This window comes from Giraffa tippelskirchi, chromosome 4, assembly GCF_054371585.1.
Source record: "Giraffa tippelskirchi isolate mGirTip1 chromosome 4, T2T-mGirTip1v1.2.pri, whole genome shotgun sequence".
NCBI lineage: Eukaryota > Metazoa > Chordata > Mammalia > Artiodactyla > Giraffidae > Giraffa > Giraffa tippelskirchi.
This window is the reverse complement of record NC_137278.1, coordinates 17690441-17714872: the sequence shown is the minus strand read 5'-3', so window position 1 is coordinate 17714872 and position 24432 is coordinate 17690441. Positions and strand designations below refer to the sequence as shown.

Genomic DNA, 24432 nt, shown 5'->3' with positions numbered 1-24432 from the left:
AAGGTGGAACGATAGCATTTGATAATGTACTTCATCTCTGTAAACTTTAACTGAATGCTAGGCAGTGTGAAATTCAGGTTTTTATTTAGCAGTCTTGAAATCTGCTGTAATTTTACATAAATGTCTCAACTGATAATTAGATGACAATTGATGTTTTGAGACCAAGAATGTTTTTTTGTAATTACCATACCATCTAGGTAGAGACTTTGTGTTCACTAATTTCATGTGAATAACAATGATGTATAATGCTTTAGTAGTGTTTTATTATTTTTAAAACATTAAAAAAAATTATTATGCTTTTAGATTTAGTTATTTTTTGTCTGAAAGTTAAAAGCAGAACAATTTTCTTAAAACGGCAGGAGTGAAAAAGGTAAGGGAAGATGTTACATCAGTGTAATGAAGTTTAATATGTTTTAATCTTTATTTTTAGCCCATATAATCTGATAGCTCCTGTTTATATGAAGCTGGTTACAGATAAATCCTATAGTTATAGATTTCCTCTAAACAGTGATTCCCCATTTAAATAATATCCTTGCTTATTTAGCAGATAGAGTAAACTCCAGGGTATAAAATATAAAGTAAAATCTAGCAACTTGGAGTAACAATATTCCTGAAATCCATGCTAGGAGGTTCTTAAATAATTCAGACTGTTTTTTTTGGTCTTACTTAAGGCTAATCTTTTTTTGGTAAAGAATAATACTCAATTGAGATTCTATTCTGCTTTTTTTGGTGAGATTGTGAGTTAATATTTGTATTTGTAAATCACTTAGAACCTGACACATGGTAAACCACCCATAAAAGTGTTAAATGTAAAGAGAAACTCTGGTGTCAACTTGTAAAGTACAAAACTTTAGTTGCTTTATTAGAAGATTTTATTAAATCAACAATATAAAAATTTAAATAACATGACTTAAGTTTGGGTTTGATATCTTATAGAATATGAGTGAGGCATTTTTTTCTTCTCTTTTGTCACTTGCATTTAAAAATTTGGAGTTGTATTTTGTTGGTTAGTTTCATTTGATAAAGCTCATTATACTTTGATTTCGGTAATTGTTTTGTCACGTGTTTTCTCCATAGCCATTCTTTGCCCCCTACCTTTACACGCCAAGGTACTGCCCTGGCGGCTCCCACCATCTCATCTCACGTCCATCAGTAAAAACGAATTTGCCCAGAGATCAGAGCAATGGCCTAGTAAGTATAAAAAAGGGTAACTAAAGTATTACAGTCAGCATTAGAAGTTTGCTTATTACCTTTCTGTAGTAAAAGAACAACTTATTTTATAAATAGTTTCAAGAAACATAACCTATTACTAACATAAAATGTATTTTGTTTTCATTTTGGTCAGGATCTATGGAAGGAAAATGACTAGCAGCCTCAGGGAATGAATGACGAGTTGTTTACAACCAGAGTTTCTGGCCTAGAATGTATTGTTTGTTATCAAGCTTTTACAACTAAACTTTTACATCTGCTAATATCTGATTTCTTTTTAAAGGACATTCACATATGATATCTTTTTCTATCTAAATATATGCTAGCCCTATGTATAAAAATTAGCGCATATATTGAAGGAACACTTTGAATAGCAGGAATTAACTAGGGCAAGGAAATTATCCAGATGTACTATTAACTCTAATCCAAAGCAAAATACATTTGGGCCTAAAATTCTAGGTGTTCCTGATGATAAACTTAGTTTACCAATTTAAAGAAAGGAATTCCCTGTTAATGTTTGGTTGTTTTTTTTTTAATTAGGAGGTAAAAGCTTTAGAACTTAAACTGTTATTTAAATTTAAAAATAATGTCATTGCAGAAAAAAGTCTGATCACATCCAGGTGTCACTGTTCACATTATTTTAGCATCCTGTTCATTCATCGTCCTTGTTTGGCTCAGCCCGTCACCTTTCACCCACACTCTTGTTTTGTGTTGCTAGGAAGTTATCAAGGAGGATGCTGCTGAGGGCCTTTCTTCACCCACAGACTCCTCGAGGGTAATGGAGTAGTCTTGTGGTGTGGACCGCGAGCCTCTCCCGCTTTTGCAGCAGTAACGACTCTTAATCGTGATGACAGCAGTTCACTAACTCTGCATCTGTGGTGTGATGGGCTGCTAGTGTAGAGTAGCTGAGTACTAATAATTATAGCTCACGGATTAATTAAAAAGCTAATGTTTAACTCTACCCTTCATTTCCTCCTGCTTTTCCCCTTTTTCAATGACATGGGATGGGTTTTGTCTTTTTTCTTTTTTGGTCGTCCAGTAAGGAAGGGGTTTTCCCAGCAACCATCAGGAGCATTCACTTGGTGGTATTTGTTCCTTAATGTTGGGCCTTATTTTCACATAGGCCTGTTTTTTTCCTGAAATTGGTACTGCACGTGTAGAATACTTTTGAAAATATTCATAATTGACTTGGAGACTACAAAAAAGACATTGTGAGCTAGTTTGATGTAGACCAGGAATGGATCTTCTGTGACTCATGCTTAATCTCGGTGCTCACACTTAGTGTAAATTTAGTGCTGCTGCAGTGCTACTTTTCTTTACCTATGTACAGTTGATCCTTAAACAGTGCAGGAGTTGGGGCACTGACCCTCCTACCAGCCTAAAATCATAAGAGTCTAAATTAGAAACTAGAACTTACAGTCAGCCCTCCAGTGTAAGTCTTTCCTCCTGATCCGTGGTTCTGTGTCTCTGGATTCAGACAACCTCAGCTTGTGTGAGTTTGTGTGTCAATCGCTCAGTCATGTCTGACTCTGCAACCCCATGGACTATAGCCCACCAGGCTCCTCTGTCCATGGAATTCTCCAGGTGAGAATACTGGAGTGATTTGCCATGCCCGTCTTCAGGGGATCTTCCCCACTCAGGGATCGATTGAACCTGGGTCTCCCGCTTTGCAGGCAGATTCTTTGCTGTTATATTTACCATTGAAAAAAATCTGCATGTAAGTGGACCTGCGCAGTTCAAACCTGTGTTGTTCAAGGGTCAACTGTATTAAAATAAAATTTCCAGATAAAAAAAGCTAGTCCAGCATGTAAAGGGAATTATTTAAAACTTTCCCCCAACACTTCAGGATGGGTTTCTTTAAAAAAAACAACTTTTGTAGGAAGTCACTTTGTATATTTATTATTTAAGTCTTTGTACTTAAGTACATTTAATATGATGAGACTTAACAATCTTCATTCAGTCAATGAGGAATTGTAAGAACCCAGTTTGTATTTTCAGTTCTATTGATTTATTTGCAGAATGTTATGCCCATGTAAACATGATCAATTAAATATAAAGAAACGTGGCATAGCAGTTAGAATTAATTTAGTGAAGTAGTGCATCCTGAATTTATGCATAATTTTTAACTTAAAACATGCGCTTGAATAGGCAGTGGTTTTGTAACTTTAATTTTCTTTGTGTTAATATTAGTGAGATAGAAAGAGAACCATTTTGGTGTTTTCATTGAGGGGCTGATGATTCTTTTTTAAGTCATTAACATTTTAGCTGAAGTATTTGAGAGACTTCATTATCCACGAATGATAGACACAATAAACCGCAGTAATTTCATTTGGGTGTTAGGGGAATCTTTAGTCCATGGATCATTGCTACCATATGCAAGAATGAGTTTTAGTTTAGTCAGAGAGTCTTTAATACATAGATTCATGCATGCAATGCAATTGTCTGAACTAAAATTCCTCAGTTAACTTTTGATGAAAGTTAGGTTCTGTGAAGAATTTGATGGTCTTAATGACAGAGACATGCTGAAATAGCTATTTCCATCCTTAAGGACAAACACTTGTGAGTAAAAGGTGTCTGTAATTTCAGGGACCAGTGAAGGAACATTAGGCAAATTTTAAAATGAGTTTTTGGGGAAGGGGAAATAATGCAATTCTTAAGTTGTGTGTATAAGCCCAATAACAAAGAGTAAACATGCTCTGAATATATTAGTGCCTTTGTTTAGTAAAATAACTGTAGGATTTGCTGTTCTTTTAATATTAAATTATAGTTTTGTAATCTGCTTAGTGAATAATAGTTGCTTCCCAAGCCTTCTTTGCTTTTAAGAAATTAACAATGACAGTAGCATGTAGCATTTATTTTGCAGTAGACTAGTCCAAGTAGACACTTAGTTCAAAGCCATGTTGAAAAACAGTGGTGGAAATGTGGAGAAGTATCTATCCAGGGGAACATCTTATGGGATCTTTATAGCTGAACCAGCACAGAAGTAGTTAATGTAAAATTTTTTAGCCCTCATGGCTCCTGTGACTTCCCAGGCCTGTAATAGAAGACTGTAATTCCTGAGATAAGAAGACTGCAGACTGAGTTCATGTCTGCTACTCAACTGTCCCCCTATGGGCAGCACTTGATGACGAGAGCTACTTATGGATAAGTCAGGAGCTACATAAACATTTTTGGACAAATTGTCTCGTCAATGTGGACACAGAATAATGAGTTAAAAAAAACCCGCCTGATCACAGAGAGTTAACCAGCTCTCTGTGATCTTTTCAATATAGATGGTCTCATCTTTTTTTTTTAACCTCAAGAAATTTCTCATCAACCTTTATAAAGTGGGTCCTTATGAAAACAACTGGGTTTTGTCACATTCAGAAACACTGTAATGACTGTGACTTGTGAAAGCCAGCCAAGGACTTACCAGATAAATTACAGATATGTCCAGGTGTTTCATGAAGGTGAAGATGCAAAATGTAAGCCTCTGTGCTGGCTTTCTTCCTCTGTGATTGTATAGTAGAGAAAAGAAGTGCCAAATCATAGAAAACTGACAAAGAATACATTAACATTGGGCCTGAGATAGGATCTGCAGGATATTAGAGCTAGAAAGGACTCAGGTTTTTCAGACTTTCAAAGCAGAAAAGACTTTTTGAGAAATGAAATCTCAATCAGAATTTCAGTTTATGAAACCAGTAAAAACAAGAACTCTTGCCTCCACCTTGGCAGACTTGCATTGCCTCTGGGGGATCCTCGTGCTCTCTGCTCAGTTGTGTCTGAGCCCATAGCCCAGCGGGCTCCTCTGTCCATAGGAGCCTCCAGGGAAGAATACTGGAGTGGGTGGCCATGCTCTCCTCCAGGGATCAAACCCACATCTCCTGCATTGGCAGGTGCATTCTTTATCATTGAGCCACCTGGGAAGCCCAGAGAACGCCAGTACCCATGGTCTAGTCCAGCACCATGCTGGAGGTGTACCTGACCTGAGGCTCACAGGAGGGAGCCTCGGTGCAGAACTGGAATCTGCGTGGCCAGTACCTGGAAGCGTTCCTCACCACTGTGCTGCCCCCTTTGCCTCTGTTAATACTAAACCTGACTTAGTCAGGAGCTTGGTGTTCAGGGTGAATAGGCCCTGGTGATTAGCTCTCTATCTTGGAGAAATTACTTAAGCTCTCTGATACTCCCTCATCTGGAAAAAGCAGCCCTTGCCTCATAGGTCTGATTTAAGGATTACTCAGCCTTCACGTACTTTAAGTACTTAATAATCATTACTATTACTACCATCCCAGAGGCCAAATTCCATGGAACTTTTAAGACTCAGAAACTAAAACTGTGTTAAATAACCTCTCCTCAGTGGTAGGAGTGGTGCAAACACACTCCAGTCATTTTAGATTAACTTGATCCTTTATCTGTTGATGCTTTTCTGGCCCCAAAAGGTGGTTTGATTTCCTAGAATCAGTTTGTTTTCCTAGAATTGAGAAGGATTTCCAGGTTGTCTGAATGCTCCAAATACTTTACACTTTTGAAAGCTTTCCAGGAGAATTTTACTTGGTGCCTTTACCTTCAGTCCAGGCCCCTCTAGGCAGTAGCAGCATTCAGATCACTCAGTGACTATGAAGGGACGAACCCACCAAGGAGGGCCTTTCATGAGCCAGGTCTCCTCAGTGGCATTTTGTTGTGGTCTTTCAGAGAGTTGCTCTTTGAAAGAGTCATATTCAGTCTATTTTTATTTAAGGTGTGGCTGCTCATTCTTCAAAGGAGGTAGTGTTTCCTTGAAGAGGATGTTTTCAAAGGAAAGAGTAATGGAGGATTTCTTTTTCCTTGTATCCTTCCTTGGATTACTTACCATCAAGTCCTTCACATGCTTGTGTGATCATCCACTGTTTCACTATTGCAGTGGGATGGGCAGTGAACAAAACTGATGGAAACCCTGGTTTCCTGGAGCTGATGGGTTGGAGGACTGCCAAGAGGGGAAATGATCAGTGCTACCAAGTCACTCTTTCTCGACCTTCTCTGCTGCAGGGTTTGCTCGGTACCTTTAGATCAGCTGCTGCACTGAAAAGGCATAAAATTGATTAGCACAACGTTGGATGGTAAAGAACTTCAGAGGCATTGTTAAGAGCAGTATCCTGCCTTCCGGTGTTCCATTACTTTTACTTTTAGAGATGGATGAAAATTACTGAATTAATAAAAGTCCTAGAAATGAAGGTCTTGGTTTTCATTAAACTGGATCCAGTTGGTGGAATGACCAAGTGAAAAAAAGATGGGACTCCACTGTAGATCATTTTATTTCCACCACTGGTTTAGAACTAGTAACCTGTTTTCAAACAAATGGATGTCCAAATCATGTCGTCTGTCATCGTTCAGGAGCAGACTTGGATGAGAAAGCTAAAGATGCCATGGGTAAGGCAGGGCACATTTCAGGTTTCCCTGAGCTGTAGTCTTAGGGTGGGTGCTCTCTGCCAGCCATCAGGACCTTCTCTCTGGAGGTTCACTCACACTGTCTAAAGCAATTTAGTAGTGCATTTTTATTAACTGCTTTAGTTTGGAAAATTATTAATATTTTTTCTTTTCATAATATAGTGAAAAACTGTATTCACTTCCAGCTTCAAAGTCTTTGTGCCAGACTTCAGCTCAAGAAAACATTTTTCCTAAACAATAAACTACAACTAAATTGGTTGAGACACTATCGAAGAAATAGGATATTGTAATATTGATACCATTGAAATCCTAGAGTACAGTTAAAAGTTGAAAAAACATAACAAAATCATATTTTGAACTTGAGTTTTTTTAAAAAGATTGCCCTTTGCATGTGATGTCAAACCTCATCTGTCAGCTTTAACCTACGTATTATTTCTCATGTAGTTTGAAGAGAAAGTTATATTTTCCAACTTGATAACAATAGCCTTCTTTTGTGTTTTGATATCTTGTAGTAAACTGTAATCTCATCAGTGCTCCTTTTTGAAATTTTTTCAAGTTTCCACAGATATTCATAGTAACTTTCTAAAAAAAGTACCTATAGTAAGTTTAATATGTAAACTAGAAAGCAGAGTTCCCATGAAGTGCTCCAGATAGTGAACATGTTAAAAGAACATTATAAATTGACTCAACATTGTTACTTATTTCTAGATTATTTGAACTATTTTGAGAATATTTACCACCAGCCTAATCTGTGCAGAACAATAATTGATAGCAGTGTGTCAGCTTTGAATTAGGGATTTAAAGAGCTACATTGGGAATTTCCTACTGGCCCAGTGGTTAGGATTCTGGACTTTCACTGGCAGGGACCAGGTTCAATCCCTGGTTGGGGAGCTAAGATCCCACAAGCTGTGCCGTGTGGCCAAAACAAAAAAATAAAACTGCATCAGTAAAATAGTTACCTTACTGATAGTGTGCCAGTATTTTTTCACTGTTACATTTATGATTTCTTGAGCTTCTAGGCTCTTATGGCCTTTCTTTTCAAATGATACTTATTACTCAGCCATTAAAAAAAATACATTTGAATCGGTTCTACTGAGATGGATGAAACTGGAGCCCATTATACAGAGTGAAGTAAGCCAGAAAGAAAAACAACAATACAGTATACTAATGCATATATATGGAATTTGAAAGATGGTAACGATAACCCTTTATGCGAGACAGAATAAGAGACACAGATGCATAGAACAATTTTATGGACTCTGAGGGAGAAGGTGAGGGTGGACGTTCTGGGAGAATAGCATTGAAACATGTATATTATCATATGTGAAACAGAACACCATTCCATGTTCGATGCATGAGACAAATGCTCAGGGCCAGGGCAATGGGATGACCCAGAGGGATGGGATGGGGAGGGAGGTGGGTGGGGGGTCCAGGAAGGGGAACTCATGTAAACCCATGGCTGATTCACGTCAATGTATGGCAAAAACTATTACAATATTGTAAAGTAATTAACCCCCAACTAAAAAAAAAAAAAAAAATGATACTTCAGTGCATGCCCAGTGAAACAAAACCTAAATCTGAAAAGTATATTTCTGAACATTAACTATTAGTGTGACTAGAAAATGTTTTATGAAGAGATCATGTGAATTCCAAGTATTTAAACCTTACTATTAAATTGATCTGCAATTAATATTTGCAGTTTTTTAATCAGAATGTTAAAAATTAATTTTTAAAATAATTGCATATAGTAGGAATATTGACTTTTCATAGCAAATTTGATTTATCTGGTTTTCTTGTTAAGTGTATGGCCCATTGCTTATTCTTCTAACAGGAAGAATATTAAATTTGAGAGTGCAATTTTAAAATTACCAAGCACATGTTAATGAAATTAAACTGTGTGTGTGTGTGTGTTGTGTGTGTGTGCGTGTGCATGGATGTTCCTTTGTGTTGCTGTAGAGATGGTATGTTCAGAGTCGTGGGAAAACAGAGTGACAGAAATGCTGCCTGTGTTTATTACAAAAGTGTATTTGATGTTTTCTTTTAAGCTCGTGTCCTTCATTCTGTTTTATTCCTTCCTTAAAGCCGTGTGACTCTGGGTTTAACAAACAGAGACAGGTACAGAAACTTTCAGTGAAATCTTACTCATTTTTCTTATTTTAGGCTGTTAGAAGCAATCATTGGCAACTACCTGCTGGGCTGTTTATAAACCTGTGCTCATTTCAGTGCCTTGGGTTTATTTTTAATAGCTGCTTTCAACCTCTGCATGGCTCTTATTTCTGGCTAATCAATTCTAAGCTTGTTTGATAATTTACTGAAGATGATGATGTTTCAGAGTGTAGTTTTAATCTACTTATAATAGAAAATAATATAGTTACATCAAAGTAATTTAAATCTGTTTTGTTAGTTTTACTTTGACCTGGAGGAATTCTGATTTGTGTATATTTTGAAGTTTGTAAGTATTTAACAGTCTTAAGCAAACTAACATCTTCTGCATTCAGTTTTCTGTGTTAGAAAAACAGTTTTTTAGTAGATTGTGATATATACTGAAATGATCTTTCCTTGACTTGTAACATGTAAATTTCAAGTAAGAATATGCATGATAAACTCTTAAGTATTACCATTCTATGTATTAAGTAATGTTTTCTATTAAGAACGTAACATATTGAATTATTGAATATACCTTTTCCTTGTCAACTGTTGTACTTTTTCTTCTTTTGTGAGGTTTTCATCCAAAGATCGTTGTTTCGATACTGAGTTACTTGGTTTCAAAATAATTTTATTGTATATGATTACTTTAGAAAAAACTGGGCGAGTAGTCACCATTACTCTTTTATTCAAAGAAGCATATTGTATTTTAATATATTGATAATCTACTCCTTATCTTGATAAGATCCAACTCACAAATAATCAATAGTCTGACTGTAGCTTTGATGGAATTACCGGGTACCCTGTGTGTCTTTTTCTTAGAAAACTCCTGAAAGTCATTCAAAGATAGTATGTATCTTCTACATAATCCCCAATGAGGGACAAAATGTGTTTTCAAGTGATAAAATGTAGAAGTCTTGAAGGACATGAAAGTAAAACAATGTGGAGTTTCCTGTTTTAGAGGAAAGAGTAGAGTCTTTATTAACATGTCTGTCTTGCCCAATTCTGTGATCCCCTTCTTAAAGGGAATGTTACTCTCTAACATTTTACATTTCCCCTGCCCCCACACAGAATTAATCAGTTCCATGTCTGTTATACTTGTTCTTTTTAGCACAATTAAAAATAGAGTTTTTTGTGATTAAAAACTTTTTTACTTTAAAATAATTTTAAACTTCAAAGGTACAAAAATAGTATTCCCCTAATATTAACATCTTTCCTAATTGTAGTATACTTCTCCAGAACAGAAATGAAAATTTATACAATACTCTTAATACAGGCTTTATTTGAATCTTACCAGTTTTTCCACTAATGTCGTTTTTCTGGTCTAAGATCTAGTCCAGTTGTGTTTTGTTATTTCTCCTTACAGTTCCCTAATCTGTGACAGTTCCTTAGTCTTTTCTTTGTCTCTTCTCTTATGATCGTAAAACTTTTGAAGAATACTGATCAGATATTTTGTAGACTGCCCTTCTGTTTGGGTTTGTTTACCGTTTCCTAATGATTAGAAGGAGATTATACATCTTTGCAAGAGACCCACAGAAACGTGATGCGTGTCCTTCTCCGTGTGTCACATTTGAGGGTCTGTGAGGGCCTACATCTTCTCAGTGGTCGTACGGACCTCAGTCATGTGGTTAGGGCAGCATCTGCCAGGTTTCAACACTGTGAGGTTGTGTCTTTCCCTTTGTAATGAATGAATATTTAGGGGGAGATACTTTGAAACTCTGCAGATAATCCTGTTCCTCCTTATACTTTTCTCATGAATTTTAGTGGTGTCTTGTGTACTGCCACTTTTGTTGTGTTTTCCGGGTGGTAATTTTCTTTTCCGTTCTACATTTATTAATTGGAATTCTATAAGTAAAAGCTGTCTCTTCTTCCTCATCTACTTACTTACTCAACTTTTTATTTATATCAGTGTGGATTCATGACATTTAATTCTATGAATTATAATCCAGTATGATCATTATAATCCAGTTATAATCCAGTATGATCAAACTGTGCATTTGTGATTTTTCTAATCATGGAAACGTAGACAAGTATAAATGTACCCAGAAAGAAGAGATAGGTTGAGGAATGAAAACATTTGAAAAACAGTATTAAAGATCATTTAAAAGATACTCTTCAGTGATAAGAAAGAATGAAGTATGAATCTATGCTATAGCATAGATGAACCTTGAGACTATTCTAAGTGGAAGAAGTGAGTTACAAAAGGTCACAGATTGTGTGGTTCTGTTTAGATATCCCAAATAGGCAAATCCACAGAGACAGAAAGTAGGTCAGTGGTTGCTAGGGGTTGGGACTGGGTGTTGGGAGGGATGAAGGTTGACTGCTAATAGTGTAGAATTGCTTTTTAGGGCTCTGATAATGTCCTAAAGTTGAGTGTAGTGATGGTGTCACAGCTATGAGACGATACTCAACATCACTGAATTGTGTACTTTAAATCGGAGAATTGTTTGTGCATTATATTTCACATAAACCTGTTGAAAGAGAAATAAAAAACAAATATGCTTATTGAAAACTCATAGAAAACATTTAAAGTTTCCATAGCAGATAGTGGGTAATTAATACTTAAATATTGGCTGTTCTCATCCAGGCAGAAAATAGAACTATGTATAGAAATATGAAAACTAAGTCATGGAAATACTAGTGTTGTACTGTACTTAGTATTTTTGAAGTAACTGAACTTCAGACCATATAATATATGGCATATTTTAAATTTATATTTAATTAAAAACAAGCTATAAATAGTATGTTCCAAATCATTAATTTACAAATTTTTATGGGACTGTCTTACACTTGTAAACTTGCTGAGACTCCCTCTTATAAAATGACTTCCTTACTGTCTGTTCAGTATGGTGTCATCTGCTAGCTATATTTATATGTAACTAGGTATATTTTGTTTATATACTGTGTGTGTATATTTATTTATCAATTCATGATAGAATATTATGCTTTCATGTTACAAATAATGTTTAACAAGTAGCTCCCAGGCAGTTTTGGTTGTCATAGTCTACTTTTGTCTTGATGATGACAAAAGAGGCAGTAGAAAATTTAAATTGACACATCCTTGGGGATAGGATAAATGATATTTATCATTTTAAGACTAAATTGACTGGTAAACAAGACAGATCATTTGTACCATTATCCTCTGTACTAGTTGGCTTGTCTTCTCGTTAATTTTGGTTATAGTTTCTATAAACTCTAAAAATAGACAGTGGCAACAAAGAAAATAGGAAGTTGTAAGACCTGTTAAGCTAGGGTTCTGATCTGAATCTACCACTAACTAGCTGTTTATTCTGTGAGTTTGAAGCCAAAACTTAACCTCTTTGGACCCCAGTGACCATATCTGTAATTGAGGAGAGTCGTATGTCATTAGCCACAGGCAAATACTTCTTTAGTATGTCTCTCTATTCAGAAAATATTTTTCTTCTCAGTAAACACTAGGTTTATTATCTTGATTTTTCTTTTAAATGAGACTGAATTTTGATGGATTATATTTACTTGCACATGTGTTAAGTAATACTGTTGTTTTATATTTACACAATTATTGTATCAGTTCTTAAGGAGAAGTTTTAGATCTCTTGGATATAAAATATGATCAAGATCTGAAAACTTCAGCTGTTGTAGACTATTAAGGTAATCTGTGAAGACATTTAAACCTGCTGAGTATCAGCACTTTTAAAATTATCTCATAGGTTTACCTTTTGTATTCTTTCGTATGTTATAGGCATCAGTAATTCCCCCTATTCCTTTTGTTTTTTTTAAGCCCTTGTCTTTCTCTTATTAAGGGCTACACCTTTCTCTCTTGAGCTCTGAGGTTAGGCTTTCTTGAAGTTGGCCTTGGGTTGGCTCATAGAATTTCTGTCTTCTTAGAAAAGTAGTTTTCATCAGGCTATATCTGCTATAATAAAAGATACTTTTTAAGGTAAACAGTAGCTAAATCTGTTCTCTAATGGCATGTCCCATGCTGCACACATTCACTGTTTTTACTTAAGTTTGAAAATGTATCTTTACTTGAAGTGCTTTATAGTGTAACTTCATAAGTGTTTCTCTGTCACATGACTGCATATACCTGACATTAAATGCTGTTTATACATGTGTTTTCCCATGACTTACCTAGGGATCAGGCCCAGCCTCAGGTACAATATCACTGAATTCAATGAACGTGGATGCGGTTTGTGAGAAACTGAAACAAATCGAAGGGCTGGACCAGAGCATGCTGCCTCAGTACTGTGCAACCATCAGAAAGGTGACCTGCACTTTTACCTGCTCACTTGAGGGCGCGGGAGGCGGGCTCCGTGGACAGCGAGCATTTTGTATTGAGGCTCTCAAAGATGAGTTCTCTGCTGAGATAGGAAAGCTCAGGTGGAAATAGGTTTCTTACTATTTGTATTCTAAAATTGCCCTTTTATGCCTTAGTTTAGAGATGGATAAAAGAAAGTGCAGTGCTGCTTCACAGTGATCTCATGTAAGTCAAAAGTGCTTTGATGAGAAATATTGATTGAAAGCTCTAAAGGATTTCAGATTAAGGTTGACAACTACTTACATTTCCAGTATGCAGCATAGAACATTTGAAAGCCTTTTATGTTACACTTTCTTTCATTGTAATATTTGTGATTTAACAGTTATCCAAGTAAACCATGCTTGCTTCATTTCCCTCTGATTCTCACTTTCATGTCTTAGAGGACTCTGACCATGTCCCATTTGGTAATACCTCTGAGTTTTGGGTTTGCAAGGCTGACACATTTGAGGAGGTTCGGTTCTTCCTAGATCTTTTCTTGCAATTCCAGTAACTACCATGAACCTGAGATTTAGAGGATGTCTTCCCAAGTACAGGGCTAACTGAGTCCCAGTTTTAATAGATGTTTCTACTAAGTTATACTTTCTCTATCAGAGATACAGTGAAGTAGAACATTAACAACAGCCTCTAGTATTTATATATTTTAAAGAATGGCATCTAAAAAGTTAATTATGAACATACATACTATCTTACTGCCCCAAGAGAACACACTGGTCATAGCAAACACCCTCTTCTAACAAAACAAGTGATGACTACACACGGACATCACCAGATGGTCAATACTGAAATCAGATTGATTATATTCTTTGCAGCCAAAGATGGAGAAGCTCTATTCAGTCAGCAAAAACAAGACCGGCAGCTGACTGTGGCTCAGATCATGAACTCCTTATTATAAAATTCAGACTTAATTAAATTGAAGAAAGTAGGAAAAACCACTAGACCATTCAGGTATGACCTAAATCAAATCCCTTATGATTATACAGTGGAAATGACAAATAGTTTCAAGGGATTAGATCTGATAGAGTGCCTGAAGAGCTATGGACGGAGGTTTGTGACATTGTACAGGAGGCAGTGATCAAGACCATCCTCAAAAAGAAATGCAAAAAGCCAAAATGGTTGTCTGAGGAGGCCTTACAAGTAGCTGACAAGAGAAGCTAAAGGCAAAGGATAAAAGGAAAGATAAAAGATCCAACTGAATGCAGTGTTCCAAAGAATAGCAAGGAGAGATAAGAAAGCCTTCCTCAGTGATCAATGCAAAGAAATAGAGGAAAACAATAGAATCGGAAAGACTAGAGATCTCTTCAAGAAAATCAGAGACACCAAGGGAACATTTCATACAAATAATAGGCACAATAAAGGACAGAAATGGTATAGACCTAACAGAAACAGAAGATATTAAGAAGAGGTGGCAAGAATACACAGAAATACACAAAAAAGATCTTCATGACCCAGATAACCACGATGGTGTGATCACTCACCTAGAGCCAGACATCCTGGAATGTGAAGTCAGGTGGGCCTTAGGAAGTATCACTACGAACAAAGCTAGTGGAGGTGATGGAATTCCAGCTGAGCTATTTCAAATCTTCAAAGATGATGCTGTGAAAGTGCTGCACTCGATATGCCAGCAAGTTTGGAAAACTCAGCAGTGGCCATGGGACCGGAAAAGATCAGTTTTCATTCCAGTCCCAAAGAAAGGCAATGCCAAAGAATGCTCAATCTACCACACAATTGCCGTCATCTCACAACGCTAGCAAGTAATGCTCAAAATTTTCCAAGCCAGGCTTCAACAGTATGTGAACCGTGAACTTCAGTATGTTCAAGCTGGTTTTAGAAAAGGCAGAGGAACCAGAAATCAAGTTGCCAACATCTGTTGGATCATCGAAAAAGCAAGAGAGTTCCAGAAAAACATCTGCTTTATTGACTACGCCAAAGCCTGTGACTGTGTGGATCTGAACAAACTGTGGAAAATTCTTCAAGAGATGGGAATACCAGACCACCTTACCTGTCTCCTGTGAAACCTGTATACAGGTTAAGAAGCAACAGTTAGAACCGGACATGGAACAAAAAACTGGTTCCAAATTGGGAAAGGAGTGCGTCAAGGCTGTATATTGTCACCCTGCTTATTTAACTTACATGCAGAGTACATCATGTGAAATGCCAAGCTGGATGAAGCACAAGCTGGAATCAAGATTGCCGGGAGAAATATCAGTAACCTCAGATACACAGATGACACCACCCTTGTGGCAGAAAGCGAAGAGGAACTAAAGAGCCTCTTGATGAAAGTGAAAGAGGAGAGTAAAAAAGCTGGCTTAAAACTCAACATTTAAAAACAAAGATTATGGCATCCAGTCTCATCTCTTCATGGCAAATAGATGGGGAAACAATGGAAACAGTGAGAGACTGTCTTTCCTTGGGCTCCAAAATCACTGCAGATGGTGACTGCAGCCATGAAATTAAAAGACGCTTGCTCCTTGGAAGAAAAGCTATGACCAACCTAGACAGCATATTAAAAAGCAGAGACATTACTTTGTGGACAAAGGTCCATCTAGTCAAAGCTGTGGTTTTTCCAGTAGTCATGTATGATGTGAGAGTCATGTATGGATGTGACAGAAAGAAAGCTGAGTGCCAAAGAATTGATGCTTTTGAACTGTGGTGTTGGAGAAGACTCTTGAGAGTCCCTTGGACAGCAAGGAGATCGAACCAGTCAATCCTAAAGGGAATCAGTCCTGAATATTCATTGGAAAGACTGATGCTGACTGAAGCTCCAATACTTTGGCCACCTGATGCAAAGAACTGACTCATTGGAAAAGACCCTGATGCTGGGAAAGATTGAAGGCAGGAGGAAAAGGGGACAACAGAGGATGAAATGGTTAGATGGCATCACCAACTCGATGGACATGAGTTTGAGCAAGCTCTGGGAGTTGGTGATGGACAGGGAAGCCTGGCATGCTGCAGTCCATGAGGTCCCAAAGAGTCGGAGAGCGATGAACTGACTGGTACTATCTTACTAACCATAACCTACATTTGGTCAGAAATGCTCAGATAGCACCGGTTTTCTCACAGATCTAGTTAATTCTCGTTTGCAAAAGTGTCCAGCACTGCCTTTCCAAGCTACAAACCTTACTCTCTCCTCTAGGCAGCTTGATTAGAGTCAGGAGAGAGTGAGGCCTCCACATGAATCCTTTGTGGGGATTTTACTTCCCTCAGGACAGTGGTTTTCTCCCTGCTCAGCTCTTCGCTACCAGGCCATTGCTGTTTAAAGCCCATCATGGCCGTTGGTTTCTTAAGAACTGCTAACGTTGTATTTCCACAGAGGACCCCTGCCATAGGCTTGCTCCGTACAGTCTTTTCTTCAGAATTAATTTGGAAACTGGGCATTCTATCAGTTTTAAACACAGATATCTCATACTTTTATCACAGTTAATAAAGTCAGGCTTCGTATTTTTGTAAAATAAGTAAACTGCCTGTTTATTAATAAGAAAATTCTATCATTCCTCATCAGAGACCCAGTGGTGATAAGATTGTTTTTTGTGCATTTAATAGACTGGGAAACTTGTGGTGGACATTTGTGGTGGCTGAGGTTATCTGGTGTAGTTGATGAACATGTTTGTCAGTGCTTAGTTTATTTAGAAGTAAATGAAGGCTTACCAGGGCTTCCCTGGTAGCTCAGCTGGTAGGTCAGCTGGTATGCAGGAGACCCCAATTCAATTGCTGGGTTGGAAAATCCACTGGAGAAGGGAAGGGTTACCCAGTCCAGTATTCTTGGGCTTCCCTGGTCTCAGCTAGTAAAGAATCCACCTGCAATGCGGGAGACCTGGGTTCAATCCCTGAGTTGGGAAGATCCCCTGGAGAAGAGAAAAGCTACCCACTCCAGTATTCTGGCCTGGAGAATTCCATGGACTGTATAGTCCATGGGGTCGCAAAGAGTCGGACACGACTGAGTGACTTTCACTTTCACTTCATTTAGAACTTTGTCAGTGAACGACCAGCATGCTGACAGACATCTGTGTCCCCTCCCAGCAGCTTGCCTTTGTGCTCAGATTTTATAGGATTAGAGGAGAAAAGTTAACACTTTTGTTATTGCTCATGTCAGGGTAGGTAGTTTTGGAAATAATTGGGGTTAGCTCTGAGGTTGATCCTTGTGATTTATTTTACTTGAGTGCCTGAAACGCTTGGGAAAGTATGGAGTGACTTATGTTGTTCAGGCTCTGCTTGTTTACTAATTATTATGTGGGATGATAACCTTCTTTAGGTCAGTGTATTCTAGTCTCCAATATAAATGTGCTTTTTAATCACTGGAAAGTCAGAATTTCTCACATTTTGTTTATCTTGTATTTGTTTTTATTCAGGCGAACATAAATGGCCGTGTGTTGGCTCAGTGTAACATTGATGAGCTGAAGAAGGAAATGAATATGAATTTTGGAGACTGGCATCTTTTTAGAAGCACAGTAAGATATTTTTAATACTTGTAAATTTACAACATTTTATAAAAGAAGTGCCAGTAAGTACTGGTTTAAACTGATATTTTCCTATATTTTTAAAAAACATGTAAGAATGACATTTTACACTTGTGTGTAGGGCTCTTGTATGTCCTATTATGTAGAGTATATACAGCAGCACTTAGCAATATTTGCTTTTGGGCATTTCACTTGGAAATATGGGAGAGAGGCCACCTGCCAATTCTCCACGCTTTCATTGACTAAGACACTCTCCTTGACCTCATTCAATCAGGCTTCTGTAACCCTCTAGGCCTTGACATTGGTATCTGTTCCTGTTGGGCCTGCTTTGCTGAGTTGTAGCAAGAATTCCGTTAAGTCAGTTTAGAAAGAACCTCACCATTAATGTCTGATCACCTTCGATATCTGATCAAATTCCTCATCCCCCCGCCCCCCAGCCCCGGTGATGTGCTAGACTCCTGGCCTGCCTTCAGCATAAATCCTGTCAAGATGGTTCGGCCAGAAAACACCCCTCCCCGCCCCGGTACTCCTGAGGCTTCCTCTTCGCATCTTCCCATCCAGTGACCCCCTCGCTCTTGGGCTGTAAATGCCCACGTGTCCGTGCTGCTTTTGGAATTGAGCCCAGTTCTGTCCTGAGGTCTCCTTGCTGCACTGCAGTAGCTCCTACTGCTTTAGCTGCCGTCCAGCTCTGCTGCTCAGTGACACACTCCAGTCGTGCTTCATCTTAATGTTATGTTACACTAGTAACATAATGGCCAAATTAGAGTGTGCTGTACGTACGATGATTGTTGTCATTCCAGTCATCCTTTAGTATCTGGTGGGGGAGTGGTTCTGGGACCCCTGTGATTCCAAAGTCTTTGTAAGCGCAAGTCTTTTCTATAAAATGGCATGGTATTTGCACACATCCTCTTGTATACTTTAAATCACCTACAGATTACTTACAATACCTCATACAGTGTAAATGCTGTGCAAATAGTTGCCAGTGCATGGCAAATACAAGTGTTGATTTTTGGAACTTCCTGAAATCTTTTTTTCCAAATATTTCCCATCTGTGATTGGTTGTTTCTGCAAATGCAAAACCACTGGATTCCAAGGGCCAGCTATACTACTTTTAGTACAGATGACCCTTGAACAATTTGAACGTTAATCCACTGACAACTTGGAGTCAGCCCTTCATATCCAGGGCTTCTCCACACCCGTGGATTCAGGCAGCCCTGGACCACGTAGTAAAAACTACCATCTCCACTATCAAAAAATATCTGCGAGTAAGCAGACCTGCACAGTTCATATCTGTGTTGTTCAAGGGTCAGTTATATTGTTAATATGAAAGATAGGCAGATATAGGACAAATTTATTTGAAATTCACTTACAGGAAGTTTGTTTTCTCATTTCCATCATAGTAACTTTGTGTTTAATTTTTAAAATAATTTCTAAAGCTTCTAAAATGTGATTTGTCCGTGTGGATATTGATGACTTTGTTTACTGTTAAGATATTAGAAATGAGAAATGCAGAAAACCAGGTGGTCCCTGAAGACCCACGTTTACTGAGTGAAAACAGCAGCTCTGTTCCTCACGGTGAACCTCCTCGTCGCTCCGCACACAGCGAGCTGCCTCACACCGAGCTCTCCAGTCAGGCTCCCTACACCCTGAACTTCAGCTTTGAAGAGCTGAACACGCTCGGCCTGGACGAAGGGGCTCCTCGCCACAGCAACCTGAGTTGGCAGGTATTTACTGGAATGCCATTATTTACATGAGCCGAAGAGGCAGGACGGGGTTGAATTAGCCGGGATTCTCTTGGTACATTCAGATAGTCATTTAGAAACCCTTCAGTGAGTCCCCAAGTGAACAGGGTGGAGGGAGGGGGCCCTGTTCTCCAGGAGCTGTGTTCTTCTGGAGAGGACAGTCAGTAAAACAGAGACAATAACATTATTTCCGAAGTTGATAAGGATTGTGAAAACAGTAAAATAGAGTAATGGCATTGAGGGTAAATAGGAACTGGGCTCTCTAGGTGGTTAGCTGAATTCATCCTTCACTTGCTATTTTCTTGTTCAATTCAGTAAGCATTGGCTTAAGATACATCTTCACAGATATTCATTTCCTTTTTATTATCTGACATTAGACATGGAGGGGCTCTTTTTTTGGATGTTCTTAGAAGAGGAAGGACAGGCGAGGATCAGGATTAAAAACAAAAGTGAGAGAACATGAGAAGGAGAAAGGGGAGGACAAGAAGGAAAAACAAACTAGGAAAAGATCAGAGCAGGGCGCAGAACAGAGAAGACAAGCAAGGGAGGAAAAAGAGGAAGTAGTTACAAAGAACTCTATGGAAAGGGAACTGTATTTAGAAAAAGCAATGCCTGTTAGGCCTGCCGTTTGTAAGCATGTTGTGTTTGGTTTGGTAGTAAAAATATTTTTTTGTTGTTACCTTTTTCTACCTACTATAAATCGTATTTCTTTAAATTGGGAAAGCATTTTATTATTGTGCATTAACTAAGATAAAAATTTCTATATTTTTCAGTAAATTAAGTCCACACTTGACCCTTTTATCTTTCTGTTTGAACAACAGCAATCCCTTTATTTTCCCTGGAATTCTTTTGAACATTTCCTGAGAAATCCTCATCCTCCATACTTGGTGTTCCCACCATGCCCTGCCAGCTCTCCCAGCCTCCCTTCAGTACCGCCACTCTCAAACTTATTTCAAATCTTAGAACCCTTTTACACTCTTAAAAATTATTGAAGGACCCCTAAAGAGCTTTTGTTTATATAAGTTTTATCTTTCAGTATTTGCCATAATAAAAACTGAGAAACTTAAAAATAAACCAGTTATCTTTTAAACCAGTGTAAACCAACATAGATGACACTTTTATGAAAAATGACTATTTTTGAGAACAAAACATATTTACTGAAAACGATAATTGTGTTACCAGTCTTTCATGCCTGGCTTAATAGTAGTCAGCTAGATTCCCTTAGCTGCTTCGGCATTCAGTCTCTGGGAGGTCACACATGAGGGAACCTCTGGGGACTCCACTGTGCATTATTGGGAGAATGCAAGTGGAAAGGCAAAGGTCATCTTCATATGCTTAGGAAAACAGTTTGGCCCTCTTGGATCCCTGGAGGGGTACATAGACTGCACTTGGCGTGAGGGAGCGGCATCGTCCTCTCAGTGTTCACTGGGTCTAAGGAAGACTTCTTGCGAGCTGGGTTATTTCCTCCCTATGCAAGGAAGACTCTACCTTATTTTTGCTTTGTTTCAGCCTTGGCTCTTTCCTTTCTCATACTTCCTTGATTCTTTTCTCTCCATTTCCTTCCTTTTTCCCCCTAATCTTTACTTCTTACTCCTTGTGTGTTACCTTCTCTGGATCTAAAGCAATTCTCATCCTAAAACTTCATATTGGCGATCAAACGTCTAAAAATATTTTATTTTTCTGTTTACTTGGACCTGACTGTTGACCTCATGGCTTCCATTTCTATTCATTTGGATCCAATATTCATCTTCTCCATTGCACTCTATACTTTTGCTCTAAAATTTTTTGTTTTTGTTTTTGTTTTGCATTTTGAGTACATTTACTCTCTCTGAATTGGAATTTGACAGAAACTTCATGTTGTGCAAGTTGAGAAAGGTTCTTTTTAACATACGTTGAAGATGTGAGTATTTTGTTCTTGAGATCCTATCTTAACTCTCATTTTCTTTCTTTTCTAAGAGGTACTTTTATATTTTATCAATGAAGGTGACTTTTGCCTTAAATAAATTTAAAAGTTTGAAATTATAAAAACAAGTCCTAAGGTTGTTAATATAACCTTAAATTATACTTTTAAATATTAACAGTAAACTAATTTTATTAAAATTTATATAAAGCTTTCTAATAACACTAAAATTACTCATAAGTTCACAACTTTTGTTAAACTGTGTTATACAGAATTCTTTTAAAAGAATTTGGTATTTTTAACAACTTTAACAATTCTTATTGTCCATATATATATATTTCCTAAGCTCATGTTTATTTTTCCTTTTTTTGGTTTGTTTGAATTCTTAAATTATTGTTGTTTTTTTTTTTTTTTTTGTCTTTACAGTCACAAACTCGCAGAACCCCAAGTCTTTCCAGTCTCACTTCCCAGGATTCCAGTATTGAAATTTCAAAGCTTACTGATAAGGTGCAGGCTGAGTATAGAGACGCTTATAGAGAGTACATTGCTCAGATGTCTCAGTTAGAAGGGGGCACAGGTTCCACAACCATGAGTGGCAGGTCTTCTCCACACAGCACGTATTACATGGGTCAGAGTTCATCCGGGGGCTCCATTCACTCTAGTCTAGAACCCGAGAAAGGGAAGGATAGTGAACCAAAGCAAGATGATACACGGAAGTCATTTCTGATGAAGAGGGGAGATGTTATAGATTATTCCTCATCAGGAGTTTCCACCAATGATGCCTCACCCCTGGATCCTATTACTGAAGAAGATGAAAAATCCGATCAGTCAGGCACTAAGCTTCTCCCAGGCAAGAAGTCCTCAGAAAGGTCAAGTCTCTTCCAGACAGACCTGAAGCTGAAGGGAGGTGGACTGCGCTATCAGAAACTCCCTAGTGACGAAGACGAGTCCGGGACAGAAGAGTCAGACAACACTCCGCTGCTCAAAGACGACAAAGACAAGAAAGCTGAAGGGAAAGCAGAGAGAGCGTTGAAGTCTCCTGAGCACAGCGCAGAGCCCATTCGAACCTTCATCAAGGCCAAAGAGTACTTGTCAGACGCCCTCCTTGACAAAAAGGACTCCTCTGACTCGGGAGTTAGGTCCAATGAGAGCTCGCCCAACCACTCCCTTCACAACGAGGCGGCGGATGACTCCCAGCTTGAAAAGGCCAACCTCATAGAGCTCGAAGATGACCCCCACAGCGTAAGACGGGGAGTCCCGCACAGCCTGAGTGGCCTGCCAGACCCCCTCGTAGCCCGGATGTCCATTTGCTCCGAGGACAAGAAGAGCCCTTCTGAATGCAGCTTGATAGCCAGCAGCCCCGAGGAAAACTGGCCAGCGTGCCACAAAGCCTACAACCTGAATCGCACCCCTAGCACCATGACCCTGAACAACAACAGTGCCCCAGCTAACAGAGCCAACCAGAATTCCGATGAGACGGAGGGGCTGAGGGAGACGCCTCAAGTCCTCCTGAGGTCAGGCTCCAGTTCCCACTCCACCACTCTGCAGAATGAGAACCTGAAGAGCATGGCGCACAAGCGCGGCCAGCGTTCAAGCTACACGAGGCTCTCAAAGGACTCCTCAGAGCTCCACGCAGTAGCCTCTTCCGATAGCACAGGCTTTGGAGAAGAAAGAGAGAGCATTCTTTAAGAAGAACAAACACAAGTAGAATAGCATTACTGTGCCCCTGTGACAGGACTGACCTGAGTTTTTAGTGACTCCATCTGTGCCCATTATCTTTGTCCATTTCACTCACAAAACCTTCACGGATGAGAAGATCTTGGGTAAATGAGACACGTACTGTACAGCAGAGGGAAGTGTGAGAAAGCCTGGCTCATCCGTCAGCCCCATTGTCTTTGTACTTAGAAGTGTAAAATCCCACCATTGTTATGACACCTTTCATCGGCATACAGCTGCAAGACAAGATCTGAGTATACAGATAGGTCAGAAAGTTTATTAAATATAAACTGAATTTGCCAACAAAAGTAACAAGCTAGAGACTCCCTTTGAGGAACATTCATTCAATAAATATTTGAGGGAAGACATGATGCTAAGTGAACCAGAAGCACATTTTGCTCTTAAGGGGTGAAAAGTCATGGAATAGCCTCTAGAGACTAAAGGTTAATGCTCTGTAAGTTGAGAACTGTTGCTACATAACAGATTGCTTATCAAAGAGTTTTAAAATTGTAAGTAGAGAATATAAAGAGGGCTTTAAAAGTTGATAAAAGAGTGAGTCAACAGTGTCCAGAGTAGAGCCCCAGAAACTGGGCTAGTAGGTTGGCCCATGGGGTGGGGGGCATCACCTCCCTATGACCTAGACACCCTTCTTTCTAAATCAGCAGACCTGTCCCTAAATCAGCATGTGAATTCTGGGAGAGGATCATAAGCAACACTTCTAGAAAAAAAGTTTAAAGACATGTAACAAAGCAAGGGTAAAAAGATGAATCTCGTGTGACTTTTCGTTTACTGATAGCGGAGTTAACAGAACGGTCCCATTGAAATGTGGTGTGGACTGGAGATGCCCCCTGCCATCATGTGTTGACATCTTTTTGGCCTTTTTAGCATAACGTATCCATGTAGCACAATAATATTCAGTCACAAATAGGATTGTAGATGTTGAGATCCTAGATGAGCAGTTACCTAAATGTGGTGTTACATTTTTGACGTTTTCCACTTAACCGGATTTTTATTGACATGCTGAATAGTTTGTTTATTTGACCAGTCATTGCATTAAAAAGTTGCCTCTTGTGGGTTTTGTTGCCTTGCTGTTTGAGTGTAATCTAACATTTCCATGAAGCGTTTATTTTGCATGACCTTAACAAATGTTGTAATCAATTAAAAAAGAAGGCAGAATGTTGTTGATGTTATATGTTGAAATGTTAACACTTTAGTATTTATAGTGTTTATTAGTTTGCAATATTGTGTAATCAGCAGTTATTTCAGGGGCAATATTTTGTTCCTTTTCAGGTGAGTAGATGCAGCTTAATATCATTGTAGTGTATTCTTTATTCTGTTTGTGAAGTTAATACCAGAGTATTAAGTGTACAAATAGATTTAGAACACAATAAAAAAATTGCATGCTATTCTGAGTCATGAATTTTTATTCACTGCAGTGGTGATTCACATTTTGATTAAAAATAAAAAGGTAATTTGTGTGTTTGTCCTGTCAGAGGTCTAAAGTTCGTTGAATACGTTCAGGTTCATGTAGCAGTCACGCAGCTGGCAGGAGTGTCCTGAGTGACT

The 24432-nt window shown here is 38.4% G+C and overlaps 1 protein-coding gene across 50 annotated transcripts in view; it reads left to right on the top strand.

The window, feature by feature from the left end:
- KIDINS220 (kinase D interacting substrate 220) overlaps positions 1-24432 on the top strand; it is a 97904-nt gene that overhangs the window by 70339 nt on the left and 3133 nt on the right. For 15 of the 50 annotated variants that reach the window (XM_081483434.1, XM_081483431.1, XM_081483430.1 and 12 more), the window contains 4 exons: positions 1078-1191; positions 12872-13000; positions 17401-17499; positions 18999-19232. In XM_081483434.1, the coding sequence (XP_081339560.1) occupies positions 1078-1191; positions 12872-13000; positions 17401-17499; positions 18999-19232 (576 nt within the window). Of the gene's footprint in view, positions 1-1077; positions 1192-1927; positions 1985-8694; positions 8728-12871; positions 13001-17400; positions 17500-18998; positions 19233-21097; positions 21151-21576; positions 24273-24432 lie in introns of those variants that run through there. The other 35 variants (XM_081483405.1, XM_081483400.1, XM_081483403.1 and 32 more) reach the window with 12 other exon arrangements.